The following is a 23,461-nucleotide window of genomic DNA, read 5'->3' as shown; positions in this document are numbered from 1 at the left end:
CCTCAGTTGAAAGTTTTTCTGAGGGGGGGGGCAGTGTTCCAGATTCCCAATCCCCTTTGTGTAAGGCTGTGCTCCCTGATGCCACCCCTGGTTGGACCTCTTTTGGCTGGCAGACGAAGTGTACGCGCTTGCAGAATGAACCATGGGAGTGGTGACTGATGCGCTGGAATTTACGTTGTATCGCTCCGAATTTCCTGAGGCCTCGAAAGGCTTATGGGGAAAAAGGTCCTTTCAACACTTCAGGAGGTTTTTCAACAACGTTCGAGCCAATAATACAGAGTTGTGATACTTAACCGTAAGTCATTCGATACGAAAACAGCTGTCTCGTAAAAAAGTTAAAGCAGTTCTGAAGCGAGTCCGTGAAAGCAAACTTAATCCTTTTGGTGAACTATAAATACCAGAACAAACATCCCAATGTTTAAACCCTTTACGATGCCAAATGTTTCACTGCAGGAACGGAGGACTTGAACAATTCTTCTGATAAAAGATGTCCGTCTCTCGCCAATTACCATAAACACTTGATAAATACAGGGTTCGAAGAAAAAAAAAACCTAACTCGAATATTGCTGAAAAGAGGCATGTCGCTGAAGTTTTTCACCTTGCACTCATCAGGACAAAATACAAGAATGCCAAGTTTCAGACACAATTTATACTACAAGAGAAAAGGCAAGTCGACTGATTGACTGAGGTGTTGCCATGGAGAAATCAATGGGGAACTAAAGGCTCCCCAAGCTCCTGGGTAATCCAAAAATGGGCAAGGCTTGAACCTATCCCTTTTGTTTGCAGCGAATGTGTCCCGGTGTATGAATACATGTCCATTCCAGCAAGCGTAAATTTGTTGTTAGTGTAGCTTTTAGCACACTCAGGATTGTTGAACAACTGCTGCCCAATCACATCTAAGAGTGAATGTTTTGTTTTGGGTGGCGTGTAGGAGAAGACGTAGGCCATTCAGCCCGTCGAATCTGCTCTGCCATTGAATGAGATCATGACTGATCTGATAATCCTCAACTCCACTTCCCTGTCTTATCCCCATAACCCTTGATTCCCTCACTGAGTAAAAATCTGTCTATCTCAGCAGTCAAGGATTTGCCTAGCAGTAACAGTATCAAGAAAGGGAAATAGTGTCTGACAAATCGATTTGCGTTTTTTGAGGTTGTAACTAATATGGGAGAACTAGTATATTTGGATTTTCACAAAGCACTCAGTAAGGTTCCACACAACAGATATTACAAATATTGGGACTAATGGGATTAAGGATAATATATTAGCATGGATTGTAGATTGATTAAGAAAGCAAAGACAGCAAGTTGGATTAAACTAGTTATTTTTGGCAGCGTGTATGTAACCTGTGGACTGCTACAAGGATCAGTGCACGGGCTCCAGTTATTCTATATCGATGATGTAGATGAGGGAACAGAGTATAAAGTTTTCAAGTTTGCTGATGATACAAAGATAGGTGGGAATGTTAGCTATGAGGACGACACAAAGAAACTGCTTAAGTGATTGGACAAGAAAGAAGCAGATGGAATATAATGTGGAAAATTATCACCTTTGGTCGGATAATTTGAATTCTTTTTTTAAGATGCAAGACTATTAAATGATCCAATGCTTTGGGATTTGGGTGCCCTTGTACACAAATCATGGGACGTTAACTTGCAGGTATTGTGATTTGATTTGATTTGATTTATTATTGTCACATGTATTGGGATACAGTGAAAAGTATTGCTTCTTGCGTGCTATACAGACAAAGCATACCGTTCACAGAGAAGGAAAGGAGAGAGTGCAGAATGTAGTGTTGCAGTCAGGGTGTAGGGTGTAGAGGAAGATCAACTTAGTGCGAGGTAGGTCCATTCAAAAGCCTGAAGGCAGCAGGGAAGAAGCTATTCTTGAGTCGGTTGGTACGTGACCTCAGACTTTTGTATCTTTTTCCCGACGGAAGAAGGTGGAAGAGAGAATGTCTGGGGTGCGTGGGGCCCTTAATTATGCTGGCGGCTTTTCCCGAGGCAGCGGGAAGTGTAGACAGAGTCAATGGATGGGAGGCTGGTTTGTGTGATGGATTGGGCTACATTCATGAGCTTTTGTAGTTCCTTGCGGTCTTGGGCAGAGCAGGAACCATACCAAGCTGTGATACAACCAGAAAGAATGCTTTCTATGAGTGTGAAATCTTTATTGCAAGGAGGTTGGAGTAAGGAAGTCTCTCTACAATTGTACAGCGCTTTGGTGAGACCACACTCAGAGTCCTTGCACTCTCGGAAAACAATCATTCCCTGGTGCATTTGCCATGGGAGATCAGAACAGATTAGGATGAACACACGTAGTCTTTTTCCCAGGGAAGGGGAATTGAAAACAAGAAGGCATAGCTTTAAGATGAGAGGGGAAAGATCTTCACACAGAGGGTGGTGCGGATATGGAATGAGCTGCCAGAGAAAGTGGTTGAGGCGGGTACAATAGCAACATTTAAAAAGCATTTGGATAAATACATGGATGGGAAAGGAATAGAGGGATATGGGTCAAACGCGGGCAATTGGGACTAGCTGGGAGGGCACCATGGTCGGCATGGACCGGTTGGGCCGAAGAGCCTGTTTATCATAGCATCCCTACAGTGCAGAAGGAGGCCATTCAGCCCATCAAGTCTGCACTGACCACAATCCCACGCAGGGCCTATTCCCGCAACCCCACACATTTACCCTGCTAATCCCCCTGACACTAGGGTCGATTTAGTATGGCCAAACAACCTAACCCACACATCATTGTGCTTTGTGTTTCTATGCTGTATTGCTCTATGACTCCATTGCCGGAATTCTACTGCCCCGCCCACTATGGAATCGGAGCGGGTGAGGGACGGAAAACAGAAATGTCTGTTAACCTCGAGCGGGAATTTCTGGTCTCGCTCGGGCGAGGCCCTATGACTTGCCAACCAATCATACCCCTTTTTTCTCATCAAGCATAAAATTGCTGCTCCCTTTGAAATCTGGCATTCTTGCATCTGTCCTGATGAGTGCAAGACGAAAAATTTTGACGGCACGTGTCTTTTTTCAGCCATGCTCGAATTCTGTGCTGCCAATCAACTATTTGGATGAGATCTTGCTACATTCGACTAGGAGTTGCTGAGCTCAGGGGAAAAAAGGAAGTTTAACGATGCAGAAAGGGAACAAGTCTCAGACTCGCTGTAGTAAATTATTCATTTTCTTCCCCCCCTCCCATGCAGAGTTGTTTCTCTCCGAGCCACACAGATTGTTCTAAAGAAACAGTTGAAGGAGCAGACTTTGATTAAACCGAACCAATCTCCATCCAAAACCGCAGCAACGTCAAACGCCAACATTTTTCTGGCTTTGATTTCAATCTATTTTTTGTACCTCTTGCATCAAGTATTTCCAAAGTGCTGAGCTGCTAGGAACTGGCTGTAATATCGCTTGGAATTAAAGTTTAAAGTTTATTTATTCGTGTCACAAGTAAGGCTTACATTAAGAACATAAGAACAGAAGAAATAGGAGCAGGAGTAGGCCATCTAGCCCCTCGAGCCTGCCCCACCATTCAATAAGATCATGGTTGATCTGAAGTGGATCAGTTCCACTTACCCGCCTGATCCCCATAACCCCACTGCAGTGAAGTTACTGTGAAAATCCCCTAGTCGCCACACTCCGGTACACTGTTCGGGTTACACTGAGGGAGAATTTAGCACCTAACCAGCACGTCTTTCGGACTGTGGGAGGAAACCCACGCAGACGCGGGGAGAACGTGCAGACTCCGCACAGACAGTGACCCAAGCCGGGAATTGAACCCAGGTCCCTGGCACCGTGAGGCAGCAGTGCTAACCACTGTGCCGCCCTCGTCTGATTAGGATTAAGGGGTGTTTAATGGGATTAATTTTATTTGTTGGTGTCTCAATAGCCTTGTGTTAAAAATTGCAGTGAAGTTACTGTGAAAATCCCCTGGTCGCCACACTCCGGCGCCTGTTCGGGTACACTGAGGGAGAATTTAGAACGGCTAATGCACCCTAACCAGCACGTCTTTCGGACTGTGGGAGGAAACCGGAGCATCCGGAGGAAACCCACACAGACACGGGGAGAACGTGCATATTCCGCACAGACAGTGACCCAAGCCGGGAATCGAATTGCAAAATAGAAAAGGTAAAAGGAATCCTGTCAACTTGGCCCTGAGGTGAGCCCCTGACCCTGTATCCGCTCCATCACAAAGACCACCTCCTTCACCTCTGTAATGTCTCCCCTCTCCTGCTGCCCTCTGACCAAGCCCTCATCGGTGCCTTTGTTACTTCCCTGCTGGATTATTCCAGAACTCTACCGGCCAACATTCCATCTGCCACCCTCCATAAAGTTGAGTTCCTCCAAAGCTCCCATCCATTCCTAGGCCGGGACAGTGGCACAGTGGTTAGCATTGCTGCCTCAAAGCTTCGATTCCGGCTTGGGTGACTGTCTGTGCGGAGTCTGCACGTTCTCCCCCGTGTCTGCGTGGGTTTCCTCCCAGTGCTCCAGTTTCCTCCCACAGTCTGAAAGACGTGCTGGTTAGGGTGCATTGGCCGTCCTAAATTCTCCCTCAGTGTACCCGAACAGGCGCCGGAGTGTGGCGACTGGGGGATTTTCACAGTAGCTTCATTGCAGTGTATTGAATGCACGCAAGAAGTGGCTGGATGTAGCACTTGGGGCGAATGGGATCAAAGGTTATGGGGCAATTAGTAGGGTAAATATGAGGGGTTACAGGAATAGGGCTTGGGTGGGATTGTGGTCGGTGCAGACTCGATGGGCCGAATGGCCTCCTTCTGCACCGTGTGGCTTCTATGATTCCTGTCCACCTACCTACCTCTGTGCTCACTGATCCACATTGTTATCCAGTACACTTGTGTTCAAATCACTACAAGGCCTCTCTGTTCACCATCTGTGTAGCCTCCTGCAACCCCTAGATATTTGCGTCTACAGCAAAGATTCAGCTGAGGGGACCAGGTCTAAAGCTAGCAGTTATGCTGATGATACGAAGGTAAGTGGGCATGTAAGCTATGAGGAGAACACAAAGAAGCTGGTTAAGAACATCGGGTTCTTGGCCTCTTGTGCATCCCCTATTCCCCTCACCTCACCATTGGTGTTTGTCTCTTCAGCCGTCTAGTCCCTGAACTGCAGAATTCCCTTCCCCAAAAACCTCCACCTCCTTCTCCTCCGAGGAGGCAATGTTTACAACCAACCGCCACCAGGCATTTGCTCACCTGTCTTAATGGCTCTTTCTTTGGCTGTGTGTGTCAATGATTGACTGATGTATTGCTCCAGTGAAGCGCCTATGGACGTTTTGCCCTCCGAAGGGCGATAGATAAATGGAGTTGCTGTTGTCCGGTAAGAAGTCTCACAACACCAGGTTAAAGTCCAACAGGTTTATTTGGAATCACGAGCTTTCGGAGCGCTGCTCCTTCAACAGGTGAGTGATGAAGGGGCAACACTCCGAAAGCTCGTGATTCCAAATAAACCTGTTGGACTTTAACCTGGTGTTGTGAGACTTCTTACTGTGTTTACCCCAGTCCAACGCCGGCATCTCCACATCATTGTTGTTGTAGTCAAGGGGTGGTTCTGATTGGCTTTCCCAGCCTTAGAAACATGCACGCACACCATGGCAACAGAATAAGACATCACATGGTCATCAACAGAATCACATGGTATCAACCTCCTGTATTTATAAATGTTGGTTTTTATAACTTGAGGCTAGAATGTAAAGAGTAGTAGTTTTGCAAAGTCCTGGTTAGGCCACATCCGGAATACTGTGTACAGTTCTGTGCACTGCACCTTTGAGAGGACATATTGGCCTGGGAAAGAGAGCAATGCTGATTCCCTGGACTATTGCCAAGGCTCCAAACGCTACATTATGAGCAGAGATTACAGGCTTTTTGTTTTCTTTATTCTTCCAGGGGATGTGGGAGTCCCTGGCAAGGCCAGCATTTGTTTCCCATCCCTAATTGCCCCTTGAACTCAGCAGCTCGCTGGGCCATTTCAGAGGGCAGTTAAGAGTCAAGACGCTGGGGCGGCACGGGCGGCACCGTGGTCAGCACTGCAGCCTCTCAGCTCCGGGGACCTAGGTTCGATTCCCGGCTTGGGTCACTGTCTGTGCGGAGTTTGCACGTTCTCCCCGTGTCTGCGTGGGTTTCCTCCGGGTGCTCCGGTTTCCTTCCACAGCCCAAAGATGTGTGGGTTGGGTTGATTGGCCGTGCTAAATGGTCCCTTAGTGTCCTGAGATGCATAGGTTAGTGGGGTAAATATGTGGGGTTACGGGGATAGGGCCTGGGTGGGATTGTGGTCGGTGCAGACTCATAGAAATCATAGAAACCCTACAGTGCAGAAAGAGGCCATTTGGCCCATCGAGTCTGCACCGACCACAATCCCACCCAGGCCCTACCCCCATATCCCTACACATTTACTCGCTAATCCCTCTAACCTACACATCTCAAGACACTAAGGGGCAATTTTAACACTGCCAATCAACCTAACCCACACATCTTTGGACTGTGGGAGGAAACCGGAGCACCCGGAGGAAACCCACGCAGACACGAGGAGAATGTGCAAAACTCCACACAGACAGTGACCCAAGCCAGGAATCGAACCCAGGCCCCTGGAGCTGTGAAGCAGCAGTGCTGACCACTGTGCTACCATGCCGCCCTCGATGGGCCAAATGGCCTCCTTCTGCACTGGAGGGATTCTACAAAATAAGAAATGATACTTTTCCACGTATCTCAATGCATGTGACAATAAAAATCAAATCAAATCGCAATGATCTGCACCCCTCTCCTTTCCTTCTCCCCTAGGTACTCTATGAATGGTATGCTTTGTCTGCATAGCGCGCAAGAAACAATACTTTTCACTGTATCCCAATACATGTGAAATAATAAATCAAATCAAACTTGGGGAAAGTTGGAGAAGGGGCAATAACTTCCATCCTTCCAACAAAAATAAATGTCATTTCCCTTAACCATGGAAATGCGGAGAGAGTTCCTTAGGACAGTAAACAATGGACAACTTACCTTCAGGGATGCAGTGGCCAAGGACAAATCGGTAACCCTTGCAGCATTTCTTCCTGAGTGCAGACAAACAAAGAAAGAAATTAACACACTGGAAAGTGAATCGATCATTTTCAGTTCCTGAACCGTGTAGCCAGAGCCATTCATTCTGTAACACAAGATCTTAAACTGCATCACCTCGCCCCACTGGGAAAGTCCCCCCCCTCCCTAGTCAGGTCAGAGTATCTATCACTGTCACAGGTAGGCTTACATTAACACTGCAATGAAGTCGCTATGAAAATCCCCCAGTTGCCACACTCCGGCGCCTCTTCGGGTACACTGAGGGAGAATTTAGCACAGCCGACGCACCCTAAACCGACGCCGTCTTTTTGGACTGTGGGAGGAAACCGGAGCACCCGGAGGAAACCCGAGTCAGACACGGGGAGAACGTGCAGACTCCACACAGACAGTGACCCAAGCCGGGAATCGAACCCGGGTCCCCGGCGCTGTGAGGAAGCAGTGCTAACCACTGTGCCACCCCAAAGCACTCTCGTCTCTGACTCTGAACCTCGTGGCTTTTAGCCCTGTCCTCGGACTGGGACATGTGACGTGGGCTGGATAGGGTAGAGGTGGAGAGATTCTTTCCACTTAGAAAGGAAGCTAGAACTAGAGGGCACAGCCTCAAAATAAAGGGGGGTCAGTTTAGGACAGAGTTGAGGAGGAACTTCTTCTCTCAGAGGGTGGTGAATCTCTGGAATTCTCTGCCCACTGAAGTGGTGGAGGCTACCTCGTTGAATATGTTTAAATCACGGATAGATGGATTCCTGATCGGTAAGGGAATTAGGGGTTATGGGGATCAGGCGGGTAAGTGGAACTGATCCACTTCAGATCAGCCATGATCTTATTGAATGGCGGGGCAGGCTCGAGGGGCTAGATGGCCTACTCCTGCTCCTATTTCTTATGTTCTTATGGCTGACGCTCCAGCGCGGTACAGAAGGAGTGCGGCACTGTCAGAGACGCGATCTTTCAGATGGGAAGCCACGTCCATCTGTGCAGATGGCGGTAAAAGATCCTGGGATACTGTTTCAGGGAAGAGAAGGGGAGTGTGTTCCTCAACCCAAATGTTGTGGGATCTTGCTGTGCGCAGTTAGACAATAGGAGCGGGGGAGGCCATTCGGCCCGTTGAGCCTAAACTTGGCTGCCAGGTTTCCTAGTTTACACCAGGGAATACATTGCAAAAAGAACTTCATTGGCTTGAAAGCGACCTCCTACAGCTGTGAGAGGTGCCATCAAAATGCAAGTTCTTTATTTCCTCTGCACACAATACCTCCAGTTTCTCAGAAGACGAAGGAAATTTGGCATGTCCGCTACGACTCTCACCAACTTTTACAGATGCACCATAGAAAGCATTCTTTTGGGTTGTATCACAGCTTGGTCTGGCTCCTGCTCTGCCCAAGACCATAAGAAACTACAAAAGGTCTTGAATGTCTATCATACAAACCAGCCTCCCATCCATTGACTCTGTCTACACTTCCCACTGCCTCGGAAAAACAGCCAGCATAATCAAGGACCCCACGCACCCCGAACATTTTCTCTTCCACCTTCATCCTTCGGGAAAAAGATACAAAAGTCTGAGGTCACGTACCAACCGACTCAAGAACAGCTTCTTCCGTGCTGCCGTCAGACTTTTCATAGAAATCATAGAAACCCTACAGCACAGAAAGAGGCCATTCGGCCCATCGAGTCTGCGCCGACCACAATCCCACCTAGGCCCTACCCCCATATCCCTATATATTTACCCACTAATCCCTCTAACCTACGCATCTCAGGACACTAAGGGCAATTTTAGCATGGCCAATCAACCTAACCCGCACATCTTTGGACTGTGGGAGGAAACCGGAGCACCCGGAGGAAACCCACGCAGACACGAGGAGAATGTGCAAACTCCGCACAGACAGTGACCCGAGCTGGGAATCGAACCCAGGTCCCTGGAACTGTGAAGCAGCAGCGCTAACCACTGTGCCACCGTGCCGCCCAGAAGGAGTCAGTATCCAGAAGGAACACTTTTGAATGGACCTACCTCGCATTAAGTTGATCTTTCTCTACACCCTAGCTATGACTGTAACACTACATTCTGCACTCTCTCCTTTCCTTCTCTATGAACGGTATGCTTTGTATTGCACGCAAAAAAACAACACTATTCATTGTATGCTAATACATGTGACAATAATAAATCAAATCAAATCAAAAACACTGTAAAAAGAATTTTAAAGTAAAATTTATTTATTAGTGTCACAAGTAAGGCTTACATTAACACTGTGATGAAGTTACTGTGAAAATCCCCTAGTCGCCACACTCCGGCGCCTGTTCGGGTCAATGCACCCTAACCAGCATGTCTTTCGGACTGTGGGAGGAAACCGGAGCACCCGGAGGAAACCCACGCAGACACGGGGGAGAACTCCGCACAGACAATGACCCGAGCCGGGAATTGAACCGGGTCCCTGGCGCTGTGAGGCGTCAGTGCTAACCCACTGTGCCACCCACTGGGCATTATCCAGAAGGAACATGGAGAGGAGCCCAGGCTGATCTCCTCCCTCTTCCTCGACCTCAGGAAAGCTGACCACCCACTGTAGCTTTGACCTGGTTTCGCTAGAACAACACAGAGGCTGGTGAGGGGGCGAAGGGGGCGGGGCAGGGGGGGGGGTTGTTTTCTGTTTATTAATTTGGCGGGTGGGGGGGTGGGGGAGGGGGGCGGGTGGGAGAGGTGGAGAAGGAAGGAGCGGACAACTTCAGACAGCAGCTTTCTGGTGGAACCACGAATCACTCAGTGACTGGTGAATGGGGTCCTCAGTCTCTGCCAAACACCCACTGCAACCACAAGCATCCGCAAACACCGCCTGGAGCCTGCTCCACTGAGGACTCATTCTCATTCATTTTGGCCGCGGACGATGTTCATTTTGCAGTTTAATTTTACAGGAGACCCATTTATCCGTCACTCCCATCAATCAACCACAGCAATAGCTGGAGCGGCTTCTCAGAGAAAAACATTGGTGAACCTTCGTTTCTTTTCCCGGAATCCTGCCCCCAGAGCGAGTGACGGTAATGCCGGGGAAAACAATCCCTTCTTTCTTTTTGGACAGTTTATGACATCCAGCACCCGTGGGTGTCGTACAGCAGGAGAACCGGGAGTCACTGTGGGATGGCACGGTGGCACACTGGTTAGCGCAGCTGCCTCACAGCGCCAGGGACCCGGGTTTGATTCCCGGCTTGGGTCGCTGTCTGTGTGGAGTCTGCACATTCTCCCCGTGACTGCGTGGGTTTCCTCCGGGTGCTCCAGTTTCCTCCTACAGTCTGAAAGACGTGCTGGTTAGGGTGCATTGGCCGTACTAAATTCTCCCTCAGTGTACCCGAACAGTGTGACGACTAGGGGATTTTCACAGTAACTTCATTGCAGTGTTAACATGAGCCTACTTGTGACACTAATAAATAAACTTAGACGGTCTTTTCTCCTTGGAGAGACGAAGGATGAGAGGCGACCTAATAGAGGTGTATAAGATGTTGAGAGGCATAGATCGGGTGGACTCTCAGAGACTTTTTCCCAGGGTGGAAATGTCTGCTACGAGAGGACACAGGTTTAAGGTGCTGGGGGGTAGGTACAGGGGAGATGTTAGGGGTAAGTTTTTCACACAGAGGGTGGTGGGCGAGTGGAATCGGCTGCCGTCAGTGGTGGTGGAGGCGAACTCAATAGGGTCTTTTAAGAGACTCCTGGATGAATACATGGAGCGTAATAGGATGGAGGGCTATAGGTCGGTCTAGAAGGTAGGGATGTGTTCGGCACAACTTGTGGGCCGAAGGGCCTGTTTGTGCTGTAGTTTTTCTATGTTTCTATGTTTCTATTGGCTGAGCTTGCTCACGGTGCCAGTTCAGGAGGAGATGCCTGTCGATACCCAGCGGGTGAAAGGTAAGCATGTTAATCAGGTACTGGGTGCCTGTTTGCGTGTGGCCCAATCTCACGGGATCATGAAGCAACTTGTATCACACAGTGTCGATCTTTCCTTATCTGATTCATTGCATTGACTGATCTCTCTCACCCTCTGCAGCCCAACAGCATTCCAAAGGCGCTCCATTCTTCAAATCTTATCCCCCGCCCCTTCATTTCACGATTGGCGAGCATGCCTACATTGCCTAAGGCCCTAATTCTGGAATTCTCTCTCTCATCTTCTCTCAGTCTCTCTCTCTCTTTTCTCAGTCTCTCTTTCTCCTCCTTTCTCTGCCTCTCTCTCTCTCTCCTTTCTCAGTCTCTCTCTCTCCTTTCTCAGACTCTCTCTCCTCCTTTATCAGTCTCTCTCTCTCTCTCTCCCTCTCCTCCTTTAGAAGGTTCATTTAAAAATCATTTCTTTCAAGTTAATGGTCATCTATCCTGATATCTCCGAATCTAGCTCAGTGTCAATCGATTTTTCCCATGAATTGCTGTGGGACGTGTTGCCACACTGAAGGCTCTATATAAATGCAAGTTGTTGTTGACGCAGGAATTTCCTTGAGTTATGGAGCTTGGCACCTGTTTCCAGGAAGCGCCTCGTGGACACGCCAGCTATCACTGACCTTGAAACCACCCCACTGGAGACAGCCCGTTCCCCCATTTCAGAGTTAACCGCATTGCCGGGGGAACGGTCTGGGGTCACATGTAGACCAGACATGAAGGTCATTGGCGAATCAGATGGGTTTTTACAACAATTGCCAATGGCGTCACGGCCATCAGATTTTCTATTGAATTATATAATAAAACCATTTACAGGCGGCACGGTGGCACAGTGGTTAGCACTGCTGCCTCACAGCGCCAGGGACCTGGGTTCGATTCCCGGCTTGGGTCACTGTCTGTGTGGAGTCTGCATATTCTCCCCGTGTCTGCGTGGGTTTCCTCCGGGTGCTCCAATTTCCTCCCACAGTCCAAAGATGTACACGTTAGGTGGATTGGCCATGCTAAATTGCCCCTTAGTGACCTTTGATCTGTAGGTTAGAGGGCTTAGCGGGGTAAATATGTGGGTTTACAGGATAAGGCCTGGGTGGGATTGTTGTCGGTGCAGACTCGATGGGCTGAATGGCCTCCTTCTGCACTGTAGGGATTCTGTGGTTTCTATGATATGACGTGGTGGGATTCTAACCCGGATCCCCAGAGCATTACTCTGCATTACTAGCCCAGCGACAACATCAATATGGGTGGCACAGTGGGTTAGCACTGCTGCCTCACAGCGCCAGGGATCTGGGTTCGATTCCTGGCTTGGGCCACTGTCTGTGCGGAGTTTGCACATTCACCCCATGTTTGCGTGGGTTTCCTCCGGGTGCTCTGGTTTCCTCCATCAACTCTCACCAATGTTTACAGATGCACCACAGAAAACATTCTTTCTGGTTGTATCACAGCTTGGTCTGGGCTCCTGCTCTGCCCAAGACCGCAAATGAACTACAAAAGGTCATGAATGTAGCCCAATCCATCACGCAAACCAGCCTCCCATCCATTGACTCTGTCTACATTTCCCGCTGCCTCGACAAAGCAGCGAGCATAATTAATGGCCCCCACACACCCCGGACATTCTCTCTTCCACCTTCTTCTGTCGGGGAAAAAGATACAAAAGTCTGAGGTCATGTACCAACCGACTCAAGAACAGCTTCTTCCCTGCTGCTGTCAGGCTTTTAAATGGACCTACCTCGCATTAAGTTGATCTTTCTCTACACCCTAGCTATGACTGTAACACTACATTCTGCACTCTCTTGTTCTCTATGAACGGTATGCTTTGTCTGCATAGCCGCGCAAGAAACAATACTTTTCACTGCGTGTTAATACATGTGACAATAATAAATCAAATCAAATCAAATCCCGCAGCCTGAAAGACGTGCTGGTTAGGGTGCATTGGCCGTGCTAAATTCTCCCTCAGTGTACCCGAGCAGGCGCCGGAGTGTGGCAACTCGGGGATTTTCACAGTAACTTCATTGCAGTGTTAATGTAAGCCTACCTGTGACACTAATAAATAAACGTTAAACTTTAATGAAGGTTAACCATGATAAGAAATAAATACTAATAAATAAAAATAAATTTAAACTTTATGCTACAACACCACCACTCCCTAGTTTAGGAAATTACTATGAATTGGTAGTTGCCAATCACACCAACCATTCATTCTTTTTCTTGCTCCATTACCCCCCATATTTGCCTTACCCCCATCATTGATTTTATCCTGAAATCCATGCCACCTTCCACTCTTAACATGACGTTTCCTTTCGTTCTTCCCTTCCCTCTCCCGCATTACTATATCCTTTCAATCAGGGGCGGCACGGTGGCACAGTGGGTTCGCACTGCTGCCTCACCGCGCCAGGGACCCGGGTTCGATTCCGGCCTTGGGTCACTGTCTGTGTGGAGTTTGCACATTCGCCCCATGTCTGCGTGGGTTTCCTCCGGGTGCTCCGGTTTCCCCCCACACTCCAAACATGTGCGGGTTGGGTGGATTGGCCGTGATAATTTGCCCCTTAGTTTCGGGGGGACTAGCTAGGGGGTGTCGGGATAGGGCCTGGGTGGGACTGTAGTCAGTGTAGACTCGATGGGCTGAATGGCCTCCTTCTGCACTGTAGGATTCTATGATTCTGTTAACTTTCTTCACATTTTTCCCAGACACTGCCTAACCCAAATATTTCCAACGTGTTTCGTTCATTTTTCACCGTCTCCATTTCAAGAAAGACCCAATTAAAAATGAATTAACAAAGCCTGCAAGCGGACAACACGAGCCCGCTCTCTGGCAGTGTCATCGAGGTGCATGTGATGGCTATAAATACAGGCTGACACTCTGTGCTGGGAATTTAATATAGAATCTTAGAATCCCTACAGTGCAGAAGGAGGCCATTCGGCCCATTGAGTCTGCACCGACCACATTCCCACTCAGGCCCTATCCCCATAACCCCACATCTTTACCCCGCTAGTCCCCCTGACACTAAGGCACAATTTATCACGGCCACCTAACCCGCACATCTTTTGGACTGTGGGAGGAAACCGGAGCACCCGGAGGAAACCCATGCAGACATGGGGAGAACATGCAAACTCCGCACAGACAGTGACCCGAGCCGGGAATCTAACCTGGGTCCCTGGCGCTGTGAGGCAACTGTGCCACCATGCCGCCCCAATCCCAGACCGTGACGTTTGACTAGGGACCGTGAGATTGCAGCAAAATAAACCAGACAACTCAAGGTGTTCTTTTATCATTAAAAAGATTCTTAACGCCCAAAAGGATCGCATTTAGATTAGATTAAACTGCAGGCCACCTGCTAGCAACAAACACACAGTGCAGAGATTATTCAGCACGTGAAAGTGACTGCAGAGCTGGGCATTGTCCACAAGGTGGAGCAGTGGTTCCACATACATCTGCAAAATTCACCCTGTGTCGAACTTGAATACAGTAAGAAGTCTCACAACACCAGGTTAAAGTCCAACAGGTTTATTTGGTAGCACAAGCCACTAGCTTTCGGAGTGCTGCTCCTTCGTCAGATGAGTGGGAGTTCTGTTCTCAAACAGGGCATATAAAGGCACAAACTCAATTTACAAGATAATGGTTGGAATGCGAGTCTTTACAGGTAATCAAGTCTTAAAGGTACAGACAATGTGAGTGGAGAGGGGGTTAAGCACAGGTTAAAGAGATGTGTATTGTCTCCAGCCAAGACAGTTAGTGAGATTTTGCAAGCCCATGCAAGTCATGGGGGTTACAGATAGTGTGACATGAACCCAAGATCCCGGTTTAGACCGTCCTCATGTGTGCGGAACTTGGCTATCAGTTTCTGCTCAGCGACTCTGCGCTGTCGTGTGTCGTGAAGGCTGCCTTGGAGAACGCTTACCCGAATATCAGAGGCTGAATGCCCGTGACCGCTGAAGTGTTCCCCGACAGGAAGAGAACACTCTTGCCATGAGTGATTTAGCTACATAGGAGTTTAATGTTTATTTATCAGTGTCACAAGTAGGCTTACATTAACGCTGCAATGAAGTTCCTGTGAAAATCACCTAGTCGCCACACTCCGGCGCCTGTTCGGGTACACTGAGGGAGAATTTAGCACGGCCAATGCACCCTAACCAGCACGTCTTTTGGATTGGGTGAGGAAACCGGAGCACCCGGAGGAAACCCACGCAGACATGGGGAAAATGTGCAGACTCCGCACAGACAGTGACCCAAGCCGGGAATCGAACCCGGGTCCCTGGCGCTGTGAGGCAGCAGTGCTAACCACTGTGCCACCGTGCCACCTGTCTCGCTGGTTCTTTTGTCAAGTACTTTGTTCCTTGGTTGTTGGTGGGAAACAGATACAAAAGTCTGAGGTCACGTACCAACCAACTCAAGAACACCTTCTTCCCTGCTGCCATCAGAGTTTTGAATGGACCTACCTTATATTAAGTTGATCTTTCTCTGCACCCTAGTTATGACTCTAACACTATATTCTGCACCCTCCCCTTTCCTTCTCCTCTATGTACTCTATGAATGGTATGCTTTGTCTGTACAGCGTGCAAGAAACAATACTTTTCACTGTATCCCAATACAATAAGGGGAGGTGATGACCTGTTGGTATTATCACTGAGCTGTTAATCCAGAAACTCAGCTAATGTTCTGGGGACCCGGGTTCGAATCCCGCCATGGCAGATGGTGGAATTTTAATTCAATAAAAAATATCTGGAATTAAGAATCTACTGATTACCATGAACCATTGTCGATTGTCGGAAAGACCCATCTGGTTCAGTAATGACCTTTAGGGAAGAAAATCTGCCGTCCTTACCCGGTCTGGCTTACATGTGACTCCAGAGCCACAGCAATGTGGTTGACTCTCAACTGCCCTCCAAGGGCAACTAGGGATGGGCAATAAATGCTGGACCCAGCCAGCGACACCCATGTCCCATGAATTAATTAAAAAATATATTTTTTTATTCATTCGTGGGACATGGGTGTCACTGGCTGGGCCAGCATTTGTTGCCCATCCCTAGTTGCCCTTGGAGGGCAGTTGAGAGTCAACCACATTGCTGTGGCTCTGGAGTCACATGTAGGCCAGACCGGGTAAGGACGGCAGATTTCCTTCCCTACAGGACATTGAACAAAGAGCAAAGAAAAGTGAACAAAGAAAATTACAGCACAGGAACAAGCCCTGCAGCCCCTCCAAGCCCGCGCCGACCCATCTGGTCAGAGCAAGAAATTGAAGATAATGGGAATACTCAGCAAGTGGGAGGGCATCTGCGCAGAGCAGGGTTAATGCTGATGACTTTTCGTCAGATCAGAAGAACTTTCAAAGTTTTGCAGCGTAGGCAACCTGGCAGCTAATCTGCAAACTCCCACACGCAGCAACGCACTAACCAGAACATTTATCCTTGTGGTGTCGATTGAGAGACACATATTGGCCAGACCACCCATGAGAACTCACCCTATCTTCTTCAACAAAGCACCATGCAAGGTTATATGAGCACCTAAGGGTGCATAAAGCAAACCCCCCACTGCTCCCCAACCCCCCCACCCCCCCCCCCCCCCCCACACCCCGCAACCCACCCCCCCCCACCTGCTTCCATACCAGTCTGCATCTCATCTGAAACATGGCACTTCTGACACTGTGGCATTCCTCAGTCCTGCACTGGAGCATCAGCCTAGATTTTTGTTCATAGAACTCCTACAGTGCAAAAGGAGGCCATTCAGCCCATCGAGTCTGCACCGACCACAATCCCCATAACCCACATATTTATCCTGCTAGTCTCCCTGACACTAAGGGGCAATTTAGCACGGCCAATCCACCTAACCCGCACAGCTTTGGAGAGTGGGAGGAAACCGGAGCACCTGGAGGAAACCCACGCAGACACGGGGAGAAAGTACAAATTCCGCACAGACAGTGACCCGAGGCTGGAATTACAGAGGCGGCACGGTGGCACAGTGGTTTGTGCTGCTGCCTCACAGCTCCAGGGATCCAGGTTCAATTCCCAGCTTGGGTCACTGTCTGTGCGGAGTCTGCACATTCTTCCCGGGTGCTCCGGTTTCCTCCCACAGCCCGAAGATGTGCGGGTTAGGTGGATTAGCCATGCTAAAATTGCCCCCTAGTGTCAGGGGGACTAGCTAGGGTAAATGCATGGGGTTATGGGGATAGGGCCTGGGTGGGATTGTGGTCGGTGCTGACTCGATGGGCCGAATGGCCTCCTTCTGCACTGTAGGGATTCTATGATCTATGACCAAGGACTTTTTGCTTCTGAAGTGCAGTCACTGCCGTAATGCAGGGAAGGCTCTGCCTATTTGTGCACAGCAAGCTCCCACAAGCTTGGTGTTGGGATTCTATGACATGTAGGCCAGACCAGGTAAGGACGGCAGATTTCCTTCCCTAAAGGACATTCGTGAACCAGCTGGGTTTTTCCGACAATCGACAATGGTTTCATGGTCATCAGTAGATTCTTAATTCAGGATTTTTTTTTATTGAATTCAAATTCCACCATCTGTCGTGGCGGGATTCGAACCCGGGTCCCCAGAACATTAGCTGAGTTTCTGGAATAATAGACTGGCGATAATACCACTGGGCCGTCCTGCAGAATTAGCCTTCCCAGGGCTGGTTTTGGGTGGATCAAAACGCGAACGGTGATGGATTCCAGCTTTGGTACCTCAGAGAAATGTCAATCCTTCAGTCAGAACACTGCCTGTGGGAGCTTGCTGTGCACTAATTGGTGGAGCCTTCCCTGCATTACGGCAGTGACTGCAGTTCAGAACTAAATGGTCCTTAGTCATAGATCATAGAATCCTACAGTGCAGAAGGAGGCCATTCAGCCCATCGAGTCAACACCGACAACAATCCCACCCAGACCCTATCCCCATAACCCCATGCACTTACCCTCGCTCGTCCCCCTGACACTAGGGTGCAATTTTAGCATCGACCTAACCCGTATATCTTTGGGCTGTGGGAGGAAACCAGAGCACCCGGAGGAAACCCACGCAGACACGAGGAGAATGTGCAAACTCCACGCAGACAGTGACCCAAGCTGGGAATCGAACCCGGGTCCCTGGCGCTGTGAGGCAGCAGTGCTAACCACTGGGTCACTGTACCACCCCTAAGTTGAGTATCTTAAATCTGTGCCAGCATGGTTAAATTGTCAAGCCCGACGATTAAACCTCAATTGGTCTTCTGTTAACCTCATAATCATTTCTGACCCCTCGTGACCTTAAGAGAAGAGAGAGTTCTGTCTGTGCTTCCAAAGTCCGTGGTCAAAGGGTCTTGTTTAGTAACAATCCTACCGTGCACTGTGACCTTCTCTTCAAAGCACTGCTCCACACAGTGGCTCCTTGTCAGGACTCTTGCTGTTGAAGATCCCCACATGGTATGATGGAATATCAATGGGCTGTGTATATGGGAATTGGTCTGGGTCTTGACTTCCTTCACAATGGAGCAGTCTTCACTTGTGAACATGAATAATGGGAGCTTGGGGGAGCTTTTTCACTTTTATTCTTTCATGGGATGTGGGTGTCATCTGCAAGGCCAGCATTCATTTCCCATCCCTCGTCACCCTTGAACTGAGCGGCTCGCTAGGCCCATTTCAGAGGAGCGGTTAAGAGTCATTCATATTGCTGTGGGGCTCTTGTAAGCCAGGCCAGGGATCCCTAAAAGATTTTTAGTCGACCAGGTGGGTTTTTTTACAACGATGATAGCTTCCCCCTAAACTTCCACCAGCTGCCATGGCGGGATTTGAACCCGTGACCCCAGAACTGAGTGGTGAGCGCTGCTGCCTCATGGCACCAGGGAGCCGGGTTCGATTCCGGCCTCGGTTGACTGTCTGTGTGGAGTCTGCACATTCTCCCCGTGTCTGCGTGGGTTTCCTCCGGGTGCTCCGGTTTCCTCCCACAGTCCAAAGATGTGCAGGTTAGGTGGATTGGCCATGCTAAATTGCTCTTTAGTGTCCCAAGATGTGTAGGTTGGGTGGACTGGCCGTGCTAAATTGTCCCTTAGTGTCCCAAGATGTGTAAGTTAGGTGGATTGGCCATGCTAAATTGCCCCTTAGTATCCCAAGATGTGTAAGTTAGGTGGATTGGCCATGCTAAATTGCCCCTTAGTGTCCCAAGATGTGTAAGTTAGGTGGATTGGCCATGCTAAATTGCCCCTTAGTGTCCAAAGATGTGTAAGTTAGGTGGATTGGCCATGCTGAATTGCCCCTTAGTGTCCAAAGATGTGTAAGTTAGATGGATTGGCCATGCTAAATTGCCCCTTAGTGTCCAAAGATGTGTAAGTTAGATGGATTGGCCATGCTAAATTGCCCCTTAGTGTCCCAAAGTGTGTAGGTTGGGTGGGTTGGCCATGCTAAATTGCCCCTTAGTGTCCCAAAGTGTGTAGGTTGGGTGGATTGGCCATGCTAAATTGCCCCTTAGTGTCCCAAGGTGTGTAGGTTAGATGGATTGGCCATGCTAAATTGCCCCTTACTGTCCCAAGATGTGTAGGTTGGGTGGATTGACCATGCTAAATTGCCCCTTAGTGTCCCAAAGTGTGTAGGTTGGGTGGATTGACCATGCTAAATTGCCCCCTAGTGTCCCAAGATGTGTAGGTTAGGTGGATTGGCCATGCTAAATTGCCCCTTACTGTCCCAAGATGTGTAGGTTGGGTGGATTGGCCGTGCTGAATTGCCCTTTAGTGACCCAATATATTGACAATCGGCAATGGTTTCATGGTCATCAGTAGATCCTTAGTTCCAGATTTTTTTTATTGAATTCAAATTCCATCACCTGCCATGCCAGGATTCGAACCAGGATCCCCAGAACATTAGCCAAGTTTCTGGATTAATAGTCCAGCGGTAATACCACTTGGCCATCGCCTGCTGTTAATCACCATCTCCCTAACATCACTTGGCCTGGGAAAGATGGAAGGAGGCTTATTTGGCAGGCCTAAGTGGAACGGTTCCAACACTTAAGTGCTGTAAGCAAGGAGAAAGCGAAGGCTGATGTATTTTGTGGGATCCAACCCAATCAGGAACGCTAAGAAAATATCCATGATCCCACAGCAACACACACCCCACATCTTTCCCAGGGATGGTAACTGTTCCAATATTCTCTCCGCATGAATAACCTCCAGATACTGATCCCAGTCCCTGTGCAGCCCTGATGGTGTCAAATGAGGACAGGACTGGACTTGGCTGTGTTATCCCCCCACTCACTCACCATCATTCACTCTGTGACTTTACACAAGGCCAGTCTCGACTCGATCTGGCCTTGAATGCTCTGCACTCCTGTCAAACCAGACCGTCGAACGTTGCAGGGATTTCAGCTCACTTTTCTCCAACCCTGATTTACGTTTTTGAGTCGTTAAGCAAAAAAAGAGGATAACACGGATAACACCTCTAAATTCTGCCTGGAAAGACCATCAAAAGCCAAGAGACCGGAACCAATTCTCACAACCCTGTCTGCAATTACTTACAGTAAGAAGTCTCACAACACCAGGTTAAAGTCCAACAGGTTTATTTGGCAGCAAATACCATAAGCTTTCGGAGCACTGCTCCTTCGTCAGATGGAGTGGATATCTGCTCTCAAACAGTGCACAGACACAGAAATCAAGTTACAGAATATTAATTAGTTAGAACATTACTTAGAACATTACTTACCAATTACTTAGAACATAGAACATAGAACAGTACAGCACAGAACAGGCCTTTCGGCCCACGATGTTGTGCCGAGCTTTATCTGAAACCCAGATCAAGCTATCCCACTCCCTATCATCCTGGTGTGCTCCATGTGCCTATCCAATAACCGCTTAAATGTTCCTAAAGTGTCTGACTCCACTATCACTGCAGCCAGTCCATTCCACACCCCAACCACTCTCTGCGTAAAGAACCTACCTCTGATATCCTTCCTATATCTCCCACCATGAACCCTATGGTTATGCCCCCTTGTAATAGCTCCATCCACCCGAGGAAATAGTCTCTGAACGTTCACTCTATCTATCCCCTTCATCATTTTATAAACCTCTATCAAGTCTCCCCTCAGCCTCCTCCGCTCCAGAGAGAACAGCCCTAGCTCCCTCAACCTTTCCTCATAAGACCTACCCTCCAAACCAGGCAGCATCCTGGTAAATCTCCTCTGCACTCTTTCCAGCGCTTCCACATCCTTCTTATAGTGAGGTGACCAGAACTGCGTACAATATTCCAAATGTGGTCTCACCAAGGTCCTGTACAGTTGCAGCATAAGAAGCAGCGCTCCGAAAGCTTGTGTGGCTTTTGCTACCAAATAAACCTGTTGGACTTTAACCTGGTGTTGTGAGACTTCTTACTGTGTTTACCCCAGTCCAACGCCGGCATCCCCACATCGCAATTACTTCAATCAGGCCATTGAGGTTGGCCTATTGGAGTAGGAGTTCCCTGATTAAGGAGTCAAATGATGGGCCAATCAGGGTGTCTTTTCCTTGTATTTAACCGGCACGGTGGCACAGTGGTTAGCACTGCTGCCTCACAGCGCCAGGGACCCGGGTTCGATTCCCGGCTTGGGTCACTGTCTGTGTGGAGTCTGCATGTTCTCCCCGTGTCTGCGTGGGTTTCCTCCGGGCGCTCCGGTTTCCACCCACAGTCCGAAAGACGTGCTGGTTAGGTGATAAATTCTCCCTCAGTGTACCCGAACAGGCGCCAGAGTGTGGCGACTAGGGGATTTACACAGTAACTTCATTGTAGTGTTAATGTAAGCCTATCATAGAAATCATAGAAACCCTACAGTGCAGAAGGAGGCCATTCGGCCCATCGAGTCTGCACCGACCACAATCCCACCCAGGCCCTACCCCCACATATTTTACCCGCTAATCCCTCTAACCTACACATCCCAGGACTCTAAGGGGCAATTTTTAACCTGGCCAATCAACCTAACCCGCACATCTTTGGACTGTGGGAGGAAACCAGAGCACCCGGAGGAAACCCACGCAGACACGAGGAGAATGTGCAAACTCCACACAGACAGTGACCCGAGCCAGGAATCGAACCTGGGACCCTGGAGCTGTGAAGCAGCAGTGCTAACCACTGTGCTACCGTGCCGTCCTACTTGTGACAATAATAAATAAACTTAAACTTAAGGGTGTGTCAGTTCCTCTGGCATCCCCAGAGGTAGACTGCTGACTGATAGCATTCTCTGTACTGCTGTTGGAATTGTAAATTTAAAAGAAATTTAGTTATTAGTGTCACAAGTAAAGCTTACATTAACACTGCAATGAAGTTGCTGTGAAAATCCCCTAGTTGCCACACTCCGGCACCTGTTCGGGTCAATGCACCTAACCAGCACGTCTTTCAGACTGTGGGAGGAAACCGGAGCACCCGGAGGAAACCCACGCAGACACGGGGAGAACGTGCAAACTCCACACAGACAGTGACCCAAGGCGGGAATCGAACCCGGGTCCCTGGCGCTGTGAGGCAGCAGTGCTCACCGCTGTGCCACCTTGCCGTGGACTTTGGTGAAGACTTATTACGCCATCCCGCACTCTATCCTCCCTGTCTCCTCCCTTCTGAAACATAAATTGTAATCGGTCTACGTGTGGGACCTCCTGTGGGGATTTTCCAATCCCCCACTGGAATTTCAGGGGTAGAAAGCTCAGATAAACAGGCCAAATGGTCAATAATGGCATTGCCCATCTGCCAGTCTTCCACTGATTTTGGTTTTGGGTAGAATAAGGGTGGGATTTTCCGGCCACATTCGTCCCAAGGCGGGCATGGTCTGTCCCCGCCCGCTAAAATTCCCGTAGCGGACAGGACGGGAAAATTCCGTTCTACGCCTGGAGCACTGTGAACAAACAACAAAGAAAATAGAACAATACAGCACAGGAACAGGCCCTTCGGCCCACCAAGCCTGCTGCCCATATGTGGTTTATATCCCTCTAGTCGCCTCCTGTTCAAGTATCTATCAAGATACACCTTGAACGTGTAAAATCTGTTTGCATCGGTGGAAGGATCGAGAGGCAAAGATCTAAGGTCATTGGCAAAAGAAGCGATAGAGACATGAGGAGAAATGTTTTCCACAGAGCCAGTATTTAGGATCTGGAATGCGCTGCCTGGGAGTGTGGTGGAGGCAGGCTCAATCGAGGCCTTCAAGAGGGCGTTGGATTATTATCTGAAAAGGAACAACGTGGAGGGTCAGGGAGGAGAGGACAAAGGAGTAGCGCCAAGTGTGTTGCCCCTTCGGAGAGACAAAGCAGATAGATGCACCGTAGAAAGCATCCCTTCTGATTGTCTCACAGCTTGGTATGGCTCCTACTCTGACCAAGACTGCAAGAAACTACAGAGGGTCGTGAACGTAGCCCAGTCCCATCACGCAAACCAGCCTCCCATCCATTGACTCCGTCTACACTTCCCGCTGCCTCGGAAAAGCAGCCAGCATAATTAAGGACCCCATCGCACCCCGGACATTCTCTCTTCCATTGGGAAAAAGATACAAAAGTCTGAGATTAAGTACCAACCGACTCAAGAACAGCTTCTTCCCTGCTGCC

The 23,461-nt window shown here is 48.9% G+C and overlaps 1 protein-coding gene across 1 annotated transcript in view; it reads right to left on the bottom strand.

Moving 5' to 3' along the window:
• Nucleotides 1-23,461, bottom strand: part of LOC144480528 (collagen and calcium-binding EGF domain-containing protein 1-like) — a 152,284-nt gene that overhangs the window by 61,166 nt on the left and 67,657 nt on the right. Inside the window, exon 3 of the mRNA XM_078200092.1 lies at nucleotides 7,013-7,065. Coding sequence (XP_078056218.1) covers nucleotides 7,013-7,065 — 53 coding nt within the window. The remainder of the gene's footprint in view (nucleotides 1-7,012; nucleotides 7,066-23,461) is intronic.

This window comes from Mustelus asterias, chromosome 29, assembly GCF_964213995.1.
Source record: "Mustelus asterias chromosome 29, sMusAst1.hap1.1, whole genome shotgun sequence".
In the NCBI taxonomy this organism is placed as follows: domain Eukaryota; kingdom Metazoa; phylum Chordata; class Chondrichthyes; order Carcharhiniformes; family Triakidae; genus Mustelus; species Mustelus asterias.
The sequence above is the reverse complement of the archived record's forward strand: the minus strand, read 5'-3'. Positions and strand labels throughout refer to the sequence as shown.